At 46.9% G+C, this 22,017-nt stretch overlaps 1 protein-coding gene across 5 annotated transcripts in view; it reads left to right on the top strand.

Moving 5' to 3' along the window:
* MGAT5 (alpha-1,6-mannosylglycoprotein 6-beta-N-acetylglucosaminyltransferase) overlaps positions 1–22,017 on the top strand; it is a 340,039-nt gene that overhangs the window by 139,556 nt on the left and 178,466 nt on the right. For all 5 annotated transcript variants that reach the window (XM_058664413.1, XM_058664415.1, XM_058664414.1 and 2 more), the window contains one exon: positions 3,903–4,067. In XM_058664413.1, the coding sequence (XP_058520396.1) occupies positions 3,903–4,067 (165 nt within the window). The remainder of the gene's footprint in view (positions 1–3,902; positions 4,068–22,017) is intronic.

Below are 22,017 nucleotides of genomic sequence, written 5' to 3' on the forward strand. Positions count from 1 at the left end.
GTTGAGGACTGGCTGCCTTTGAGCACTTGCAATGTCTCGTTGCTGGTCTGTGGTCCTGTGATGATGAAGGCAGAGTGCTGGGCTGCTGGGCGGCAGAGTCCAGACGGGGGAGATGCAGTTCTGGAGAGGGTGTGTTTTGCATCACAGACAGGCTCTTGGGACTGGGTCCTTTGTTAGCTTTAACAAGTAATCCCTGTAGGGTCAGTTCTCCCCAGCCACAATGATTATATAGATCTCAAAATATCCAAAGAAAATCAGAAGCTCCAGGCAGAGGCCTGCATTGTGGAATGGTGGGTTAAGAAGTTGCCTATATTACTGACACTCCAGTCCCTGCTAATCCACCGCTGCACTCCTGATCAGTTCCCAGCTAGGGTACCTGGAAAAGGTAATAGAAGACAGTCTGGGTATATTGTCAGCTGCTACTCCTGGGGGACAGAAGGATAGAGACCCAGGCCCCTGGATTCAGCATGGCCCAGCCCTGGCCATCAGAGCCATGTGGGTAGTGAACCAGCAAAAAGAAAGTTTCTTTCTCTATCTTGCTGTCTCCCTCCTTCTCCCTCTCTAGCATTCTGCCTTTCAAAGAGTAACAATAAGAAAACAACTCATTTCCTGGACAGCTAGTAATGTATAATAATAATGATAATGATGATGATGATGATGATGAATGACTGAGCTGCTGTTAATCCTAACATTTTGAGCAAGCCTAGTGTTGAATTTCGGGTATATTTGTGGTAGGACCAGACATCAGAATCAAGATAGGAGATTTCTTCTATTTTGCTGGACTTTTCAATCTGCTTAAGTATGAGCTACCTAGAACACCAACCTCCATGTGAACTTACTATCTCTGTGTACCAATGAGTTTCTCTTCCCTGTACAATTGGGGTAGCCTGTAGGCAGTGTGCTGGGTGAGATGTGCTGGCTGCGGTGAGCTGACTGACCAGATATTTATTTCCTGATCAGATCTGAGCACCTGTTCATAGGCAGCTGAGTGGGAGGTGGCTGCTCCCCTTTTGTCTTAGCTGAGAGCTTTCTGGATCCTGCTGGCCACTGTACTGCTCTCACCCACTCCCAGTTTGTAAATGAATCTGACTTTGATTCTCATGGATGCCTTTCTGACACAAGTCTACACATCTTTCTTTCCTTCTTTTTCTCATGGGGTGATGTTGAGGGTGGGAAGAATATTGATGCAGTTTGTCTGAATGCATCTATTACGTGAGAGGACCTTCTGAATGCTCCATGAGGAATCAGTAAGCATTAGTACTGAATTTGGAAAATAGAATCCAAAAAGACGCACAGTATTATTGGGACTGCACAACATTCTGCAATACAATACACTGTGCTTCTAAAACAGAAATGAAAGCAAACTAAAGTGTGTGTTTGAGACACCGGTTCTTAAACTTGGGGGTCTCTGTGAGCCTCCCCACATAGCACACCAGCCGCTGTATAGTGTGTGTGTGTGTGTGTGTGTGTGTGTGTGTGTGTGTGTGTGTACATTTTCTTGCAGAACAATCTCAGAATGTTCATCAGTTTATGAAGGGACCCAAAGCAAAGAAGGAAGAGTCCATAGTTGAATACTAGTGTTTTTTTGTGTTTTCTGTGAGATTGCCTCTCCACACCCAAGAGCTCCTTTTCATGTAAAGAGGGTAGACAACAAATAAGACAACGAGTAAGGATTGGGCAAGAAGAAAACCCCAAAGTGCTATTGCCTTTATGAGTTCAACATGTTCCAGTTTACAGAGAGAAAACGGGAACCTAAGGAGTAACGCAAACTGAAAGCAAGGGGACTGCAGTGGGATTGCTTCTCAAGTCCTTAGACCATCCAGTGGCTACATGAGTAAAGCAATCGCATCTGTTCAAAATGCAGTGAAACCCAAGTCCAATATTCAGGTTCTGTATAATACCAACTGCTTAAATTGTTTGGATATCACAAACTTCATTCAACATGCTTCAGAAATATTCTGCCTGTGTTGAACACATCTACGAAAAGGACAGCTATCCTGCTTACTTGCATTTTAACTATGAAGTTCTAACTAAACAGCCAGTGAATTTAATGAACACCTACTTAAAAATCATTAGGTGCAGGTAACAATGAAAAAAAAATCCAATTTGTTAGATGATGTTTGACCACTGTGCATGGGTTTGTGTGATGCTACTGGTAATGACTCTGAAGCATGAACAAATAGAAATACAGGACAGTCTGTGCATCAAGTTTAAGGGATCAAATATTGTTGGCCTCATTGCTCCTGAGGAGAAAGCTGTGGCCTGTGGACAGGGCTGCTTCTTAGCATCCTTCGAACCACTGCCCACCCCCAAGCCCTCCCCTCCCCCACCCATGGGAATCATCCAATCACATCTTTTTGGAGTCGTCATCTTCAATTTGCCTTCTCCATCATCTCCCTTTTCATCTGCAGTTCTTTTCACCAGAGTTGTCAAAGAACTTTTTGTCTGCATCTTTCTTCTCCTCCTCAACATCTCCAGGCTCTTTTTCATCTACTTTCTTTTTTTGTCATCTTTGTCATTGGACATGTCATCAAGAACTATTTCATATTGATTTTCCTGTTTTCATCAGAATATTCGTCAAACTAGAGCCTCGCTTTCTCTGCCAGGCTCCAGAAGAGTCTTAAGTTCATCTCTTTATCAGCCTGTGGGGAATCTTGTGCACAAAGTTGCCACATGCTGTGTGTTAATGAGCTGTTTTTCACTGCTGTGAAATACTTGAGGCAACTAGCTGTATGAAGAGAAGAGAATGATTCAGCTGGAGGTTCCAGTCTGAGATGAGGTGGCCTTGTGGATGTGGCATCTGGTGAGGATAGCAGATAGCAATGCCACAAGGGGCAGGGGCAGGGAGGGAGGAGAGAGGAGGAGAGAGGAGTCATGTGGCCTGCCAGCAAGTAGAGAGAGGGAAAAGGAATATGTGTGTGAGGAAGGGATGGGCTTAATTCAAGTTATAAATGCCACCTGTCTTATGAGAACTACCCCTGAGTGCAGGGCGCTGATGACCAAAGGACTTTATAGGTCTACTTTGAAAGTTCCACGGGTGGATCAAGTCCACTCTTCATCCGTTTAATAAGATTTTGAGGATCCAGCCTTTAATGTCAACATGTAACATAAGTTTGAAGTCCCTAAACTACTTTGCAAACTTTGGGGAGGCCACCCAAATCTTGTTCACAAGCACAGCTGCTTGTGTAAGATGGTATTCCTGTGAATGATACAAAGAGAGATGTGCCACTCTTGAATGTGTAAGAAAGAAGAGTCAGTACTTAGATGTACGCTACATGAGACAATGTGGCTTGGCATCCAGAGCAATGCTAGGCACACTATGCAACTTTTATAAATGTTGTAAACAAATGACCCTAGTTTTTATTCTAAGTGTGTTCCCTCGCCCTCTCCCCCGCCCCCCCCCCCGCCCCCAAATTTGATTTTAGTCAACTCTGGCGTATCTAGTATGCCTGAATATCTGGAATTGTAGCTATCACATGTAACCAACAGAAATAAACCCTTGAAAAAAAATTAGGGCAGGCTGAGTACACACTACCCATAAGTAGGCATGGGATTGAGCCAGATGCTACTTTGAGACCCTGTTGAACGTCTGGATTGTCATTGTGTGTATTGGTAACCATAGTGTTGTAGGGAAGAGCTGGAAATAATTTTATCGTGTGATTCTCAGCCAAACTTGCATTCTGCAACTGGCAAATTTGTTCAATGTGGTCTTGGTGGGTTGAATATGGCCTGTGTCATCTCCAAGATGTGGTTTTAATCCCAACAATCCAGCTTCAAGGCCCACAGGGAAAACTCAGCTAAATTGCATCCTACCACTGTGCTGTTTTAATGGAGAAATTTGGATGTCCGTGTCTTAAGCAGAGGTCAAAGAAATGTAAACTGGTTTGCATTTTCTCTTCCAGATCTGAAGAAAACTCTGGCTGTGTTACTAGATAATATCTTGCAGCGCATTGGCAAGCTGGAGTCGAAGGTGGACAATCTCGTTGTCAATGGCACAGGAACAAATTCCACCAACTCCACAACAGCTGTTCCCAGTTTGGTAGCACTTGAGAAAATTAATGTGGCAGGTAAGAATGACCATCCCTTGTCCTGACATGGGGTTGTGTCTTGCTTTGGATGAGGAAAAGGTTCAAAAAGCACGGTGGTTCTTACTGGAGTAATACAGATTGCTATGCTAGTGAAGTCATTGTAAAAACAAGTTTTGGTAAGATTATTATTTTTTTAATTTATTTTATTGTATTGTTGACAATCTTTACATAGTTAATTACAGTTAAAAAAAAAGGCTCGGGGGTATAGGGAAGTGGATAATGGTATTATGTCCATATTGTTTCCATCATGTATCTGAGGTAAAGGGTGATATTGAGGGAGAAGCCCTACCTGGTTTCCCGCATACCCCAAGTCCCGGATGTGGGGCATGCTCTGAGATATTTGCTCAAGTGGTTTTAATAGTTCTCCAGTTATGAATCGCTGCCAGTTTCGCTCGATGAGGTCGTCCACTGATTGACACAGTCCATCATAAAGTCTCCGTTTGCCCCATATTTCACTGCCAACATAGCTGAGGTGAATGATTGACCTGTTCTGTCTTCTGTCTTTTCTTGGTTAGAGTTCTGAGTCCAGCAGTTCGATTGGGGAGATCTCCAAAGAAACTTTGAGGTATTCCCAGACCACAATCTTGTATGTTCTAGCAAGCACAGGGCCCGGCACAGTCCATCACCTGCTGGACAGTCCATCAATCAGCTGGTGGTTTCAATTGCTGGGTTGGTTCTGTTTTCAGTCCCGAGTTGCACTGGAACCAATGGGTGTTGCAGTCCAGTCTGGTTTTGCCCAGCACATACTCGGCCCTTACATCAACCAGTGGGAGCTGCAGCCTAGTCGGGGCGACCCACAATAACCCCCACCAGGCCCGCCCCCTACCCTGGTTTGCCAGTATGTGTAGCAGTAGACCAGTCTGTCCCCCATCCCTTTTGGCTCTTGTACTTTTCAATGGGTATTAAAGCTTAGTTCCATCTAACCAGCTCAACTATCCAGCCCTCATGGATGTTGTTGAGTGCCTGTCTGTCTAGCTACCCCAGCCCCCGTCCTAGTTTTCATGCCCTCCCATGGGAGTAGTGACTCAAGAAGGGGGAACCCACTTTTTCCCTCCCAGGTCTCTCTCAGTCCCGGTTTATGCACTCTTTAGGTGGTTCTGTGATTTGACTTGACAGAATTAGTTCCCAGTGCCAGCTTCTGCCAGCTGATGCTGCGGCTAAGCCCAAACATCCCTCACCCTCTCTGATTTATACTTGCACCAGTAGGAATAATCAGCCCAGCCTAGCTTTTCCCTGATCTAGTCCACAAGCAGTGCACAGGTGTTGCAGCCTTGCTTAGTCTGCTCTGCCCCCATCTCAGCTCATGCTCTCCAGTGGGAGTAGCTGTCCGGCGAGGGGACCAGCCCTGCCAGCTCTGCCCCTCCCTTCCTGGATCTCACGTGTGCTGGTTGGGTGCTGCAGTCAAATCCAGTACAGGCAACCTCACCCTGGCATTCCATAATGTGTACTGGTTTTATCGCGACCAAACCCGGCTCATCCCACACTCTGATCTGGTGATCGGATTTGACAGTGGATGACATGAACTGATTCAGCCTGGTCTGCCCCTGACCCATGCCGAATGTGTGCCAGTGGGAAACTTTCCATGGCCTATTCTGGGCTGTTTCCTAACATGCTTCTTGCGCTTACCTGCAGGGACTGTGTCCTGCCAGAGGAGTTGCCCAGGCTCCTCCATCAGTATCCCTCCCAGTGCCAGATTTTGTGCATACCAGGGGGCCCATGAGCCAACCCTACTTAGTTCACCTCCTGTCCTAGCAGGAACAGTGGCTTTTCCTAGCTGGCTTTCACCCCATTCTGGTTCTTGTTGTTGGATGTTTCAGCCCAGCCATGGCTCGTCCCACATAGAGCTCACACATGGCTCAGTAGGGGATTGAGACCCAGCCTAGTCAGTCCCACATCTACCCTGGTTCTCCATGACACCAGATGGTGTTGGGGTCTGAACTGGCCTGGTGCATCCAATCCCAGCCCACACTAGTGCCTCAGGTGACTACAACTGTTTCCTAGTTAGAACGCAGCCCCCATTCCAGCACACGCGCCCCTTGGTGGGAGCCTCAACCCAGTTAGGGTGTCCCCTTACCTCCCCAATTGGGCCTGTTCCTAGCCGTAAATCACGTACCTGCCCGTGGTTGCTCTGAGGACCAGTAGGTGCAAGAGCCTAGCTCGGTATGACCTGTGCTCCATGCTGGTTTCTAGTTTTGCTTGTAGGCTAAGGTTTGCTCAGTCCTGTCCAGTACATTCCTATCCATTACCAGTTTACACATTTTGGAGCTACTCTGCCCTGCTTGTCCGACCCCCAGATCTGGACGATGTGTTCACCAGCGAGAGCTATGACTCGCCAAAGGAATTTCCCAAGTTCTTCCACTTGATCCACTCCCAGACCCAGTTCTCATACATGCCATTGGGTTTTAGGCCAGTGCCCGGCGTACTCTGGCCTTCCGTTTGGCCTTATATGAGCTGGTGAATGTTGCAGCCCGGCCCACCCCACACCCTATTCAGGATGCACATTTGGGTGCTGCTGCCTTGCCCAGTCCAGACTGTTGCGGGTCCCTTTACCTGTGATTGATGGTAGGCTCCTTGGTCACACCTAGATTAGTCCATAACCACCCAAACTTTTAGGTTTACCAGTGGGGCTAAATTTCTACAGGGTGTGGCCCACACATCCTGCACAGAATCTACCCCAGGATAAGGTTCTAGAGTGCTAGTTAATATTATGGTCCTGCCTAATGTGACCAGTCTCCTGAACCATCATCATGTCAGGCAAAACAATATCCTGCTAGACAAGCCCTGAGCCTTATCTTTTGCATGATAGGTGTTCACAGCTCAGCATTGTTAAGTGATTAGAAGTTCTTCAAAGGAAGAGTTACTGGCACTGGTAATCTTTAGGATTGACTCAGATTCCGGAAACAGTGGGATCAGCCTGGAGCTACCTAAGCAGCAATTCAGACAACCAATACCCCAGAGCTCCCTGGCCGGGCGGCCTGCAGACACAACCTGGCGCCAAATGGCGCACTCGCCACCCGGGCCCAGCTCATCATGAGCACATGGTGGCTGGGAATGGGATCTGAGCAAGACGCTCCCTCCTGCAGCCCCCAGCAGCCTCCGGGCTGCCGAAGTTTAAACCCGCAGGCCCAAAGTCGCGCCCCACCCAATCCCGTCCACCACCCAATGAGGGAGGTGGGTGGGCCCCGGACCCACCCAGTCCCGGATACTCCCCCCCTCGGTGTACTCACCCCGAAGGGAAGCAGCCCCCAAATCCAGGTAGGCCCGGGCCCAGCTCATCATGAGCACATGGTGGCTGGGATCGGGATCTGTGCAAGACGCTCCCTCCTGCAGCCCCCAATAAGATTATTTTTGAATAACATGTGTTATGACATTTTTATAGTATCATCACTGTGTGTAATATCCAGTGGTTGCTCTGACACATTGGCCTGTTGTGAGCTCCTGGCATTTACTTAAAATGCAGATAGGCAACATGGATTAAATGAAATACTGAGGTGATCTGAGAATCCCTTGCCAGTTAGAATTTCTCCCTGCTTCCCATTCCCATCGGACAATTTCTAATGTTTGATTCTCTTCCCCATTAAAATACCTACAGTATTTCTGTGGAGAGGTACATGTACTAGATTTGGCATGTAGGGCATGAATGGTTCCTGTGTCAGGCTGAATATGGTAGTTAAGTGTGGACTTCACCTTGCAATTCAGTGCTGCCCAGCTCTTCTTGAAACCACATCACTGGAAGCAAGAAGGGAAATGATTTTAAAACCGCACCTCAGATATACACAGCTTGTTGCCGGCATTTCACATTGAGCTCGCATCCCCATCACACCACTGCCTTGGGCCTTGTGCTTGAGCCAGGGCAATCTTTATTCTGGTAACCACAATTCCAGGAGACCCCAAGTTAGGGTGAGGGGTAGATGCTTTGGGCAAGTGGTTATGAGCAAGCAGTTTGTACTGATAGTGGGTGGTAGCCCAGCTTCAGCTCATGCATGAAGTAGGTAGCTTGAGTTACTCTGAAGGTTTTGCAAACTCTCTTCATAAACTTCTTAGTGTCTTTTGTCCTTTCTCGCTCTTTCTGGTTAAATTTCACGTACCTTAGTGGACGAGATTAGTTTTCTTTGCTACCTCCCAGTTCAAAACCTTCAGTTGTTTCACTTGATGCAAGTGAGTTGTACCAACTTTTTGGTTATGTTCTTGTAGCAAGTCTTGCATTACAAAATAATATTTTGAATAATCCAAAGTATCCAACCAAACAAAGGTATTAAAAATAACTTTTAATTACAGCACAGGAGCAGTGTCATCTGGGTCATAAATCCCATCTTCCTTGCAGTTTCCAACAGCTTCTGTAATTAGACAAGGAAACCTCCCACTGTGCTGAGCTACTTATTAATAAATGGAAGCCATGCCTCCCCAGCCTGCACTCCCCCACTGGTACAAAATCCTGGTGGGAGGATCCAGTTTGATTTCATTGTATTCTGCAATATCAGATTTCTGGAGTGTGGAATGGGGTATGATCCCTTTAACTTCACTGCCCCCATTGCTTCTATCCTAAAGCCAGTCTGTCCTTTGCTATCTGGGATCCTGCTGCTTCAGGCCATCCTATTCATGTGCCCGATTGGTGGAGAGACTTTTCACCCTGGGCTGCAAGGTCTAGGGCCCTGGATCCTGGGCTGACATTCTGGAATGAAATGGGAGGACTTGATAGCTGCCTTTAAAAAAAGAGAGGGAGAGATACAAGCCCAGTGTACAGAGCCAGATGGACTTGGCTAGAAAATACCCCTGGAGTATATTCTCTCACCTCCTCGCTGTGTGTGTTCCCCCACTTCCCTCCCCAACACACTGCTTTGACCACAGTGGATTTAGGTGTGCTGTGCATCCTCCCTTTTTAACTCAGCCACATGCATAGATGAGGGTGCCAGCAAGAAGGATGCAAGCCTAAATTGATAGTCCTCGTTCAGGAGCAGCCCTCATTGCTTTTTCTGCCCTCACCCTGATCCATGGCCTTGCAATTGGTCCTTGGGGCCCTCTTGTCATCTCAGGAATGGTTCCTGAGTTGTGACAGAGTTCATTTTTATGAGGTTCCAATCCTAGCTGAGTGAGATTGTTCCTTTCTCCCTCCATGCATTAAGACATGTGGTAATTGCTCAGAAGTGTCCTCCCTGGTGTGTCGGCGCTGCTTTACTCTGGTGTCTCATTGCTCACTGATGTTTCTGAGTACTTACTGTTGTGTCTTATTGCTTGCTGATGTATCTTCTGCTTAGCTACACACTGCCTCGAAGCGGCTGCCACTGTCGTCAAAGCTGCATTCCTTATGAGTAATCCAAAGGGGCCAGCCAAAGGCAGCTGTGTGTACCGTGGCATTTCTTTCCAAATTTATCACTCTGGAGCTCTTTTATTATGTGAGATGGAGTGTATCTTGAGAAGAATTCAGAAGGAAATGAAATTTATTAAAAATTAGAAATCAGATTAAACAGCATTTTTTGAGTTCTATTTTATCATGTGGAAGAGGAAGGTAAAACATATTTAAAAAGCCCCCTTCCTTCCACCAATCAGCAGTCAATTAACTTCTCTGGGTTGACTGAATAGGCTTCACTGCTCCCTTGTCAGTTACCTAATTTAAGGATCTTCTACTAAAATATATATATATATATATATATGAAAATTAAATAAAATTCTGTCTGTCTTTAGTTTTGATTCCTTAACTGGCCAAGTGGAGTGAGTAGGGTGGGCTCATGCATCTGCTGTGTGCAAAAAAGGAAAGAGGTACAGCTACCTGGGAATGGAAGTTTCTGAAGACTCCAACTGGGTCTGCATGGTCATTGTGCTGCCCTCAGTATCAAATTCAAAGCCTTGCCAGTGGCAGGTGCAGCACAGATGCTGCTCGGGCGGATTGTGTTCCACGGGCAGGACTGGTATTTGCTTTCACTACCAGGAGGTGTTTCTCCTTACAGTTTTCTCCTCTCCTTTTGTATCTTGGAGGATTTGGTATGTCGTTTCCGTTTCTCAAATCTGGCAGATGGCCCCGAAGTAGCAGGACTCGCCTTCTCTTGTTGGCTATTCTGAGCTTCTACAGAGCTGAACTTGCACAGATTGTGATCCTTATAAGTCTAGAATGTGGTCTCGGGGAGAACAGGAACATTGCTTAGCTTTCTACGGGGGAGTGTGTCTATGTGTATGTGTGTTACATTATTCTCAATAGCCCATTGTTGTTGCTTGGTATCAGCTGGTTGGCTGATGTGGATTGTTGGCCAAATGTCAGAATGGCGTCAGATGTAGTTTTATTGTGATCACTTAAAGTTACGAGGTCAGTTGGGAAACACCGGCATGGGATCGAAGGTGCAGGCAAAGCTGAAGTAATGTTTTTCAGTGTGTAGTTCAAATTGCAAGCATGTTCAGCAGGCCTCAGATTTTCGAATAGCAATTGCAGCATGCAGCACCTTCCCATACTAGGGGGTTGAAGTGCAGTGTATTTGAACTTGGGTGCTGCTCTTAAAAACAACCACAGTAATTATTATGCTTAGCATCTGAAAATTGAAAATGAAAAATGTCCCTGCTGAGTTCCAGGGCTTGCATTTGGAAGTGTAATTTTCTCCCCTTTGTGCTGCTAATGGACCTTGAAATTAAGTGGCACCTGTGCAGTTTCCTTGTTTGTGTGGACCTGTTATCAATGGTGTACCTGAAGTGTAGGCTCCCAGTCTAGCCAGTGGCTCAGCAGGTGGCTTGCAGTGGGACCTGAGGTCAGACACTGCCCAGAAACAGGAGAGGAATGAGATGGCGGAGTGTAACCATGTTGGAGCAAGAAATAAATATGTTCATTGTGCTGCTTTCTGTTTTGTTCTTTACAAGAGCAACAAAATATTTAAATATTGTGTGGAAACAGTTCCTCTTGTGTCTAATTTTAAGATTTATTTTATCTCTTTGAAAGGCAGAGTAACAGAAAAAGAGAGAAGAATGAGTTCTGAAGTGCTGATTTATTCCCCAAAAGGCCAGTAACAGGGCCTGGTATAGGGCCAAAGCCAGGAGCCTGGATTTCCAGCCCCGACTCCCATGTGGGCAGTCCCAGGGCTGTCTGGGGGAGCCTTCTCAGGTGCATCAGCAGGGATCTGTCTGGCTTGGAAGCAGAACAGCTGGGGCTGGAACCAGCATTTGTGTCAGCTGGTGTCTTTGCAGACACCAGCTTAACTTCTTGTACTGGCATGCTTGCCCCAATTCTTTGCATCCTCACAGAGCATGCACATCCTTGTTGGTGTGTTTTTCACTTCCTGTGGTTGAGAGTGTTTTGGTTTTTATCATGGTAGAAAATACAGGGAGCAGGGGTCATTCTGACTCATAAAACTGTGCGTGTGTATGTATGTAGCAATGACTCTGAATTCCAGATGACTTTGTCCCCCAGGGAACACTTAGCAATGTCTAGGTACAATTCTGCTTGTCACAGCTGGAGAGGTACTATTTCTGTCTTAACGGTTGAAGGCCGGGATTGCTGCCAGGTGTCCTCCAACATACAGGACAGGCCTTACCATGAAAACCTAGCCAGTCCCGCCATCCATTCACATGGTGGTGAGAAACCATGGATGTGCGAGGAACTGTTGGAATGAGATGCCAGCTAGTGCTGCCTCCTGTGGCCTGGGCACAGGGATACCTCCCGCAGAGTAATGCTGAGAGCTTCTGCTTGGTCTGCTGAGACCTGCGGTAGCTTTTTCCCCCTTCTTGTGAGCAAAGCTGTATATGGGCTCTCTAACTGCCCCTGCAACACCCAGGAGCTGAGCTGAGCTTGCAACTGGTCTTTGAGACCTCCAAGGAAAGAGATTTTGTGAACTCCCAGAAAACCATTTTTGGATCCTGACCTTAAGAATATTTTCTTCTGGCCCATAATCAGTGCATTTTTGGCTGTGTGTGTTTCACCTTGCTTATCCAGAAGATGCTTTCATCTCGTAAAAGAGCCACTCATCTAGGATGATTTTGGAACAAAGGACTCTAAATGGATTGAAATCGCAGAATGTTCTAGAAGAAATTCTTCCACTTGTTTGAAACCAAGTGTATATAATCACAATATGTGAGGGTAAATGAAGCAAGTAACAGAAAACAAAACAGGTCTTGAAGATCTGCTTGACAGCATGAAATGTGTCCTCCACGGCCTGCTTGGAGCACACTTGAAGGAGCTGAGGCTGGAGAGGTGGGTTAGGGGATTGGTGAAGCACGTTCAGTATCAAACTAAGGCGTTTGTAGCTGGTCCTCCAGGCTGTGGTGGCTGAGGATAGGTTTAGGTGGAGGAGAATGTTTTCAGGGAATAGTTAAAGGCCGTATGGAGGTGAGATGCTTGGGAAGAGAATAGTCATAATTCAGATAATGGGCTCACATTTAGCCTGGCAGCTAAAACACCCCTTGGGATGCCCATGTGCCATATTGAAGCACCTGCATTGGAGAGCCTGAGTTTGATCGCCTGTTCCATTTGAGATTACAGCCTCCTACTAATGTGCCGTCTAGGGAGCAGCAGGAGATGGCTCAAGGAGTTGGGTTCCTGCTGCTGCTGATGTGGAAGACCCAGATGGAATTACAGGCTCCTGGCTTTTACCTGGCCCAGCTCTAGCCATTGGGTGCATTTGGAGAGTGGAACAACACATGGGAGATCTGTCTCTCTTCCTTTCCAATAAATACACACTGGGAAAAAAAAGTTCATTTGCCCCACGTAAGAGGAAAAGCACTAAAAGTAGGCATGTGTATGGGGCCCAGGAGAATGATGGCATGAAGGAAATCCTGGCAGAGCAGTGGATGAGAAGTGGGATAAGTCAGCATGAGTCCCAAGGGTGTAGCAGGTAGAATGAGTGGATGTCTTGTGGATTGAGGACATAGTCCAGCCAAGAGACAATGAGTTGTGAGGATGGTAGCTATGTGTTAATGTGAATGTGGGGAAACAAGACTATTTGGCTCCCTCCACCCCCGTGTGTGGGATTAACAAAGGCATTTGAGGGCCCCTGGAGATATCTGTGGAGCCAGACTGGCCTGGTTCACCCTGGCCATGCCCCTTCAGAGCCAAGTGACTTTGGACATGGTTCCTGTGGCTGAGTATCCTCATCCATGAAATGGGGGTAAATGGAGGTAGTGCCTGCTTGACAGGATGAAGTGAGACAAGTGCATGCCTAGGAATACAACTGCCATGCCATTGTTAATTACGGTTTGGAAGTTCCACATTGGGGCTGTTGGTTTCAAAATGCAGTATTGCAGGGACTAGTAACTCAGCATCACCACTGATAGGGAAATAAATGGCTAATGCTTGGGTAATACTTCATAGGTGACAGGAAGATATTTTTGTTAACATTTCACTAGAGTACTTAAAACTTGCTCCTGAATGCACCTTGGAGCCCCTTTATTATCAATCTTGAGGAACTCTTCAGGAAGTCCTGGTATTTGTCAGGAATTTCTTGGTTGCAAGAGGTGTGGAAGATGTAGTTTGTATTAGCCTAGGCAAAAAGAGAGCCTGGGGTTCACATAACTGTAGAGTTCAAAGGATGCTGTCAGGATCCTTGGCATTCCTGTCTTACATATGGCCCTGTGTTCAGGCCATTTGGGTGGGATGGAGGCAAAGGGCTTCTGGAGGAGGTAGCAGGCTTTAGTTTTCAGCTCCATTGAAAAAAATAGTGCTGCTTTGTCCTGGAAGTTCTGACCCTGCTCTGGGGAAGGGATGTCATTAACTGGCCTGCAGTTCTGTGCTTTTCCCTGACCCAGTGAGAGTGCCCAGTGGTGACTGGCGCCCTGGTTGACTGGCCTGGTTCAAGTGAGTCACCACTGAGATGCCATGGCCCTACAGATGAAGTATGTGCAACTACTGTTGGATTTCCAGAGCCATCCTAAGCCTGACTCAGCATTTTCTTTCCTTAGAGGTGTGGGAATCACAAACTTGACTGCTGCCATTTGAAAACAGATGTCTGTCTTTCTTCAGCTCAGAGGTAGAGTAAAAGAGCAAGAGCTTGTATCTGCTGATTCATTCCCCAAATGTCCATGATGCCTGGGGCTCCTGCAGGTTACAGGCAGGAGCCAGGAGCTGGAAACGATTCAGATCACCCATGTGCTGATAGGAACCTGAGCCATCCCTTGTACCTGCAGGGTGTACATCAGCAGGAAGCTGGAATGGGAGCAGAGCCAGGACTCAAATCTTAGCATCTTAGCTGTTAGACCATATGCCCACCCCGCAGCTACCATGTCAGACCCTATGGGAACTGAGTGGGTCTAAGCCCCACCAGGAACCAACCCAGCCTGTGCTATGCTCTTCATTCATGCCCTTGTACATTAATAGGGTTTGTCTGCAGCCTGGCACACTCCATCTTTGGGCCTCATCTCAAGGTGTCTTCCCAGATGGCCTTCTTTGCCTCCCATCCTCCCCAAGTTTTCCATGTCCTTGCTTTGTGTTAGCTATAACCCTCACGTGCAACTGTGGACTTCTCCATTTGTGCTGGTCTGCACAGCCAGCCCCTGAACCCCTCACAGGCAATGTCCTACATGTCTCTTGGAAATCCAGGGCTTCGCTGGCGGCAGCCTGGCCAACTATGGGCCAACTGTCTACCTTTTTCTGCTGAGCACACAGCAGAGCAACCACTGTGTCCTGTGGTCATCGCTCCAGGTTCCCACTTCTCCACCTTGCCGGTGAGAGTAGCTTTCGGAAACTTCAGGAATTCCTGAAACCCCCCTGAAAGTTGACTACTTTATTGCTTAAAGGAGAAATGCTTAGACTTTATTACTCTTCCCGGAAACAAATCCCGAAATGAGATCATGCATTTCTTTGTTGCTTGGTGGCTCGTCTTGAAAAAAAGGAACACGATTCTATACCAAGGTCAAGCTACCCACACTACATGAGAAGCTGCTCAAAATGAACTGTTCTGGCAAGGACAGGAACCCCTAAGCGCTGCCTGACACTTCCGGGAATGCATAGCCTTTTCATGTCATAAGGTAAGAGAGTGTGGTTGGATCCTTGTTGGGAAGGACTGTGCCTCCTCTGGTGTTCTGATGGAGTCACGCCAGCTACAGCACCCTCAGTAACATTCACTGCTCCTGGGAGCTGGTGCAGGCTTCTCTGATACTTGGAACAGGCCTCTGTGTGGGGCTGTGCTTTGTATCAGAGAAAGGACATGCTGAAATTAGATGTTTGTTTTGCTCACAAGGCGACAGATCCCACTTGCTCTAATTTGGCTTAATGAGGTGTGTACATACAGTTGTGCTATCAGCATACATATGCTATTGATTCAATAGACCTAGCACAGCTCCAACATGGCATATGCATTTCCACTGATATTCCTTTCTCTTTGCCTCTTCATTCCGTACCTGTTTGCCATGACACGTGTTGCAGTAGATGCAGACAGAGCTTGAGATTTCAAAATCCAGGAAAGAATTTTGGAATCCACCTGTTGGGAGTGAGGGCAGGATACTTGCCTGATCCATGTTTTGGAAAAGGGGCTTTTTTTTTTTAAGGTTAGGAGGTTTGTGGGGTTTTATGAGATTGCCCTTTTAAGCTGTGCATTTGGCATTCTGTATCTATGGCTTCTAAAATTAGGAGACCTAAATGAAAGTTGGTTGTTTGCTGTTTTTGTTTCTCCATTGTCTTATCCCAGGAAATGCAGAGAGAATGCCTGGGAGGTCAGGATGGTCTGCAAAGCTTTGCTGATTTTCAGAACTGGGAAGAGGGGCCTCCAATTAAGGTTGTGATGGGGTAGGGGCAGAATGGGGAAGCAGAGCTTCCTTACAATCTGGGAAAGCAAAGAATCCTTTCTCCCTCCCTCCTCTCTCTCCCTTTCTTCTCCCTCTCCACCCTTTAAGGTTTGTTTGTTTTTAGCAGAATTTTGGAATAGTGACTACAGCTGGAGAATTACACTGTTCTAAAATACAGGGAAAAATTAGGGTGGGAAGGGGAGGAGGGAAAGGGAGAGACAGAGGGGGAGCCCTCTACCTATAAAACTGCATAATGGACAAGGATTTGTTTATTTGAACAGCAGATTTACAGAGAGAAGGAGAGACAGATCTTAAATCTGCTGGTTCACTCCACATATGGCCTCCACAGCCAGAGCTGAGCCAATCTGAAGCCAGGAATCAAAAGCTTTTCTGGGTTCTCATGTGGGTACAAGGTCCTAAGGACTTGAGTCATTCTCTACAGCTTCCCCAGGCCATGAGCAGGGAACTGGATAGGAAGTGGAACAGCTGGACACAGACAGGTGCCCATATGGGATACCAATACTAGCAGACAGATGATGAGCCTATTCAGCCACCACGGCACCCCCCATCTGTGTCTTCTATGCAAGTCTCAAAAACAAGAATGTGATCATAGACCCACTTTTGTCCAGGAACAGGTGGATCAAGGTGTCAGCACCACCAGGTGTGGGATTGAGGGAAGCCGTTGAGCTGCATTTTGGGGTACCTGATCTAAGTTGGACAGCTGCATCATTAGCAGGCCTTATGCTGTCTTGATGTTGCAAGGTGGTGAGCTTTCTGAGTCTGTGATTGCCAGTGGAAACTCTCCCATTACCCTGGCACATCTGTGGATGGGTTCCTGACACAGATCTATGTGGAAAAGCCACAAGTAAACTTGTGGTGAAGGGTTTGGGCTAATGCTCTCTTGCCCGATGGGGGTGAAGGTAGGGGGACTCAGCTGGCCCACAGCAGCAGGTTTGTGGGTCAGACATCGACCCTGCACCCTTGACTGCTTGGATTCAAATTGCAGCTGAGCCACCTCCAGCCCCATGATCTGGGTAAACCTGATTGTTTTCCCCATGTGGGAAGTGGTGAAAAAGTTTGATGCCATACTACTGTTAAGACTGTAGATTAGGGCCTGGCGGCGTGGCCTGGCGGCTAAAGTCCTCACCTTGAACGCCCCGGGATCCCATATGGGCGCCGGTTCTAATCCCAGCAGCTCCACTTCCCATCCAGCTCCCTGCTTGTGGCCTGGGAAAGCAGTCGAGGACGGCCCAAAGATTTGGGACCCTGCACCCGCGTGGGAGACCAGGAAGAGGTTCCTGGTTCCCAGCTTCGGATCGGCATAGCACCAGCCGTTGTGGCTCACTTGGGGAGTGAAACATCGGACGGAAGATCTTCCTCTCTGTCTCTCCTCCTCTCTGTATATCTGACTTTGTAATAAAAAAATAAATCTTAAAAAAAAAAAAGATTGTAGATTAATACATGTCAATCACTAAGGATGCCAGGCTCAAATTCAGTAAGTTTTGGCCACTGTTCTTAAGAACTGAACATAAGGGGCCAGGCATGTAGTGGTGCAGTAGGTTAGGCTGCTCCTTGGGATTCTTGCATCTCATAGGGAAGTGGCTGTTTTGATTCTGCCTGCTTCTGATGGGGCTCTCCTGTGATGCTCCTGGGAGGCAGTGGATGATGGCCCAAGTGCTTGGCCTTCTGCCTGTGCTGTGGCTCAGCTCTGGCTTTGGTAAGCATTCTGGAAGTGAACTGGTGAATCAAAGATAGACCTGACTGTCCCTGTTCCCCGCCCTCACTCCTCTGCCTCTGCCCACCCCTTTGTTCTCTGCTTTCTTTCCATCTTCCACTCTGCCCTTTAAGCAAATAAATCCTAAACAAACAAAATCCCAACCTCAGGTTTGAGTCCTGAGACAGATTTGTAGCTTTGTAGGATTGCTTATTGTAGGGTTGCTTGACTATGTTGTATTACCCAATCCAAGGACTGAGTTTTTTGGAGAAAACAGCACCCGGGAAAGGGCTTTCTGGAAGTACTCAGCAGCCCCAGGCTGGGGACAGTGTGCAGAGATCTTCATACATTGTCTTAGCCCTCCTGACCTGCTGGCACTGCCCTCTGTGTCTAATACCCTCTGTGAAAGGAGTAGTTGAAGGCATAGTGTGGCCCACGCTGATGCGTATTTTGCCAAGCCATATGGGATGAGCAGTGCTTGACATGTGTCACACAGTGGAGGTGAGGTGAGTGGGAAGCTAAGCTTCCATGTATGGCTTGGGATGTGGGACCTATTGTCCAGGGTAGAATGAGAACCGGGAGCTCTGGCAGTGCCCACAAAAGCACTGGTGATCTTGTACCTTCAGCTGCCATCACCCTTGTTCAAGATAACCTATTGGCTTTGCCTGACTTTAATCTTGGGAATGCCTTCTGGGGGATCCAGAGAGGAATGACCTGCCAGGACTTATAGAGGCCTTGCCTTTTCCACCTGTCACATTGCCAGAGTCCTGTGGTTCCTATCCCACCTGTCGTAACCCACTCAAGCAGATGTGGGAACTGTGCTAACTTCACTGTGTACCTGCTGCAGGGTAGGGAGGGGGACTCCTGTGCGCCAGTGCTATGCTCTCAAGGGAAGACAGTCATTAACCTGTCTCAACTCTATGCTAATAGTTCCTTCTGGATAATTGCTTTCATTACATGTGGTTAATGCGAGCAGTACGCGTTACCGCAAGATGTGCAAGAGAAGAGTAAATATTTAAGATTTTTATTTCAAGGTGTAGTTGGCTTGGGGCAAAGAGATTAGTAAAAGCTGAACTGAAGATATTTCAAAAAGTTTGTGGAAAAAGGAAGAAAAAGAAGTTGAAGGAGCAGACTTTTCTAGTAGCCACGCTGTGTGTCCCATATGGGAGTGAATGGGTTCAATTCCTGGCTGGCTCCAGCTCCTGAGGCCTGCTACCTCCTAATACAGGCCCTAGAAAATAGCAGTGATGGTTCAAGTTACTGGGTTCCTGCTACTCCTATGGGGTACTTGGATTCTGCTCCCAGGTCAAGGCAAGTGAAGTCTCCTTCTCTCCTTACATCCCCTGCTAAAATGTAAAAGATGCATTATCTTTATCTGTAAAACTTTCTTTACAGTAAAAATAAATCTTTTTTTAAAGATATGTTTGATGCCATAAAGTGGCACCATAAAATATGTTTGGAGATAACAAACGATTTGGATACCTAAACTTTCAAACTCATGTGCAGTTCATCACATGCATCTTTTAAGGGCTCAGTGTGATAACTTAGTGGCTAAATGCTTCCCTTGCAAGTGCAGAGATTCCATTTGGGTACCAGTTCATGTTCTAGCTGCTCCACTTCCCATCTGGCTTCTACTTATGCCCTGGAAAAGCAGTAGAGGGTGGTTCAAAGCTTTGGGATCCTGCACCTGTGTGGGAGACCCAGATGTTCCTGCTTCTTGGCTTCAAACTGGCTGAACTCTGTTGCGGCCATTTGGGGAGTGAACCATGGGTGGTTCACTGCTCCCTCTCTCTGATCTGTCTTTCCAATAAAAATAAATCTTACCAAAAAAAAGGGACCCTCTGGGTCCCCCTTGTGTCTGGTGGCACCTACCATCCTGACACGGGGAGCCACCTAGCTGAAGTTCCAGTTGTCTCTCTTCCATGGTTCTGGCCCTGGGAGGCAGGTGGCTGTCCTTCAGGAGATGGATCTGACTCCAGTCTCCTTTCTCTTTATATTCTGGCCTCTGTTGGACGGAAGTGAAATCCACCAAAGATCAATTGCCATGCCTATGTGCCCAGGAGTGCCAGGAGGATTAAGATGTCTGTTGGCCCAGTGTTGTGCGTGCCAACACTTGTTCTCTAAGGTCAAGGAGACTTTTGTGGCAGCTGAGCTGGCCAGGAATGCCCAGGGTTGTGTGTGCCAGCCTGGGCATATTCAGCTGTCTTCTGTAGCACCTGGGAATTAAGTTCACTGCGATGTTCATGCCTCTAGGCTGCTTTGGTCCTGGATGTTAGGGCATAACAGTTGTGCGGTAAGAAGAAAACCTTGGAAAGTGGAATGATTCTTCCCTAATACAAAAAAAAAAAAAAAAAAGGTGAGGGCGGAAGGGATATAATTTTACCACTGAGCATTTGAAAGTGATAGCCTCACGGGAAGGTGAAGTAGGAAGTGACTGTTGCTCTCTCACCCAGAGGCTGGATTCCATCCTGGCAGGAGCCATGAGCTGTCCAGGAGCTGGAGCTGGAGTGTTCGGTGAAACCATGGCTTTCCTTCATGCAGAGGATGGCCCAACATTGAAGGCAGATGGTGACCAAGTGCATAAGCATTAGCTAGATCTGGTATGGATCTTGCTGAGATCCAGGACATTGGTGATTTTGTGACTGTTTCAAACTTGATTGCATCTAAGTGAATTTAGTCATCGTTTCATTTAAATGTTATCTAAAGTCCTAACCCAATTTCTACCGAACTGTATCTTTTTCATGTTTTAAAAGATATGTTCTTTTATTTGAAAGGCAGAGACAGAGAAATCTTCCATTCACTCATTAATTCCTTAAATTTCTGTAAGGGCCAGAGCTGAGCCAGTCAGAAGCTAGGAGACTTTTCCGAGTCTATCTGGGTGGTGGGTCCCAAGGTCTTGATCAAATCTCTGCTGCTTTCCCAGGCCTTTAGCAGGGTGCTGGATGGCAAGTGGAGCAGCTGGGTCTCAAACTGACAGCTATATGGAATATGGACACTGCAGGCAGAAGCTTAGCCTATTGTTACACCATGGTGCCAGTCCTATCTTTTGTTGTTGTTGTTGTTGTTGAACTCTAATTTTGTGGAGCATTAAGCCTTTGGCCATAATGTGAGTTAGAAATAAATTCTCAGGCCGGGTACAATAAACTAGTGGCTAAAGTCCTCACCTTACACATGCCGGGATCCCATATGGGCGCTGGTTCATATCCTGCCTGCTCCACTTCCCATCCAGCCCCCCTTGTGAACTGGGAAAGCAGACGAGGATGGCCCAAAGCCTTGGGGCCCTGTACCTGTGTGGGAGACCCAGAGGAGGCTCAAGGCTCCTAGCTTTGGATTGCCTGAGCTCTGGCTGTTGCAGATGGAAGATCTTTGTTTCTCCTTTTCTCTGTAAGTCTTTCCAAAAAATAAATAAATCTTTAAAAAAAAGACTTGTTTAAAAAAAGAAAAAGAAATGCAGTCTCAAAAGTTACAGGATAGTGAAAGTATCATTTCACCTACATAAATATAAAAGTATATAAACGTAAAAAATGTTTTATAAGCATATGTACATAGTAAAAAAAATTAGAAAGCCACTGAGGAGACTATGTACTTCGTGACCGTATCACCTGCCATGGATGCCCGTGCTAGGTCATGTAGGATACTTGAGAGAGCCATGTTGGGACAGTGGGAGAATGTCAGTATTGCTGTGGCAGTAAGATACAAAGTGAAACCTCAGTGACAACAACAGCTGCGGGGGTTTGTGTGTGAACTCCACCAGCCGTGTGACTGGCCATGTCCCTTAGAGAGTTCAGGACTCAGTTCTGTCTCCTGTTGAACAGTAACCAGCTCACAGGGAGGTTGGCAGGGCCACAGCAGCCAGTGCCTGCAAAGGACTGGCACATGCCACGTGCTCAGTGTCAGCTGCCACCGTGAGGATCTACAGTGTGATCTCAGCAGGCAGTCATTTGAAAGGACCCTGCACATGCCTTTGTTGTATAGGCTTTTCACGCAAAGCAAGGGAGCTCCCCAAATTGTGTGAGAGGCCCCTGTGCCGGAGCCAGTTCTATTCACTTCCCTAAGAATGGTCTAAATAGGATCAGAGCGTTAAAAGAAAGGCTCATCCATTGGGCCAGGTCTGAGCTTGCTTTTGTGAAAGGGTGCAGAGTTTGTGGAGTTCAGCTCATTGTCTATTCACATTGAAAGCCGTTGGAGAGGAACATAGTGTCCAATTCTTACAGCAGCTGCTGTCAGCTTCAGGGGTGTCAGAAGGCCACAGGGAATTCATCATTGCTCCTTATGCTGCTTGGTAGCCTTGACCTAAATTGGATCCCTACTGTTAGCTTCTGGCCTCAGGGAAACTAGTGCTTGGGTGAGCAAGTCACCACGGCAAATCTGAGCCCAAAATTCCAAGTCCATCATCTGGGAAATACAAAGTTTACAGGTAGAAGTCTGGCCATGGCTGTGTTTCCTGAATTATGCCCCTCTTTTTTCTAAGTATTACATGTATTTGAGATATTTTGAAGGCAGAGAGACAGGAAGAGAAAGATA

Source organism: Ochotona princeps, chromosome 5 (genome assembly GCF_030435755.1).
Source record: "Ochotona princeps isolate mOchPri1 chromosome 5, mOchPri1.hap1, whole genome shotgun sequence".
Lineage (NCBI taxonomy): Eukaryota > Metazoa > Chordata > Mammalia > Lagomorpha > Ochotonidae > Ochotona > Ochotona princeps.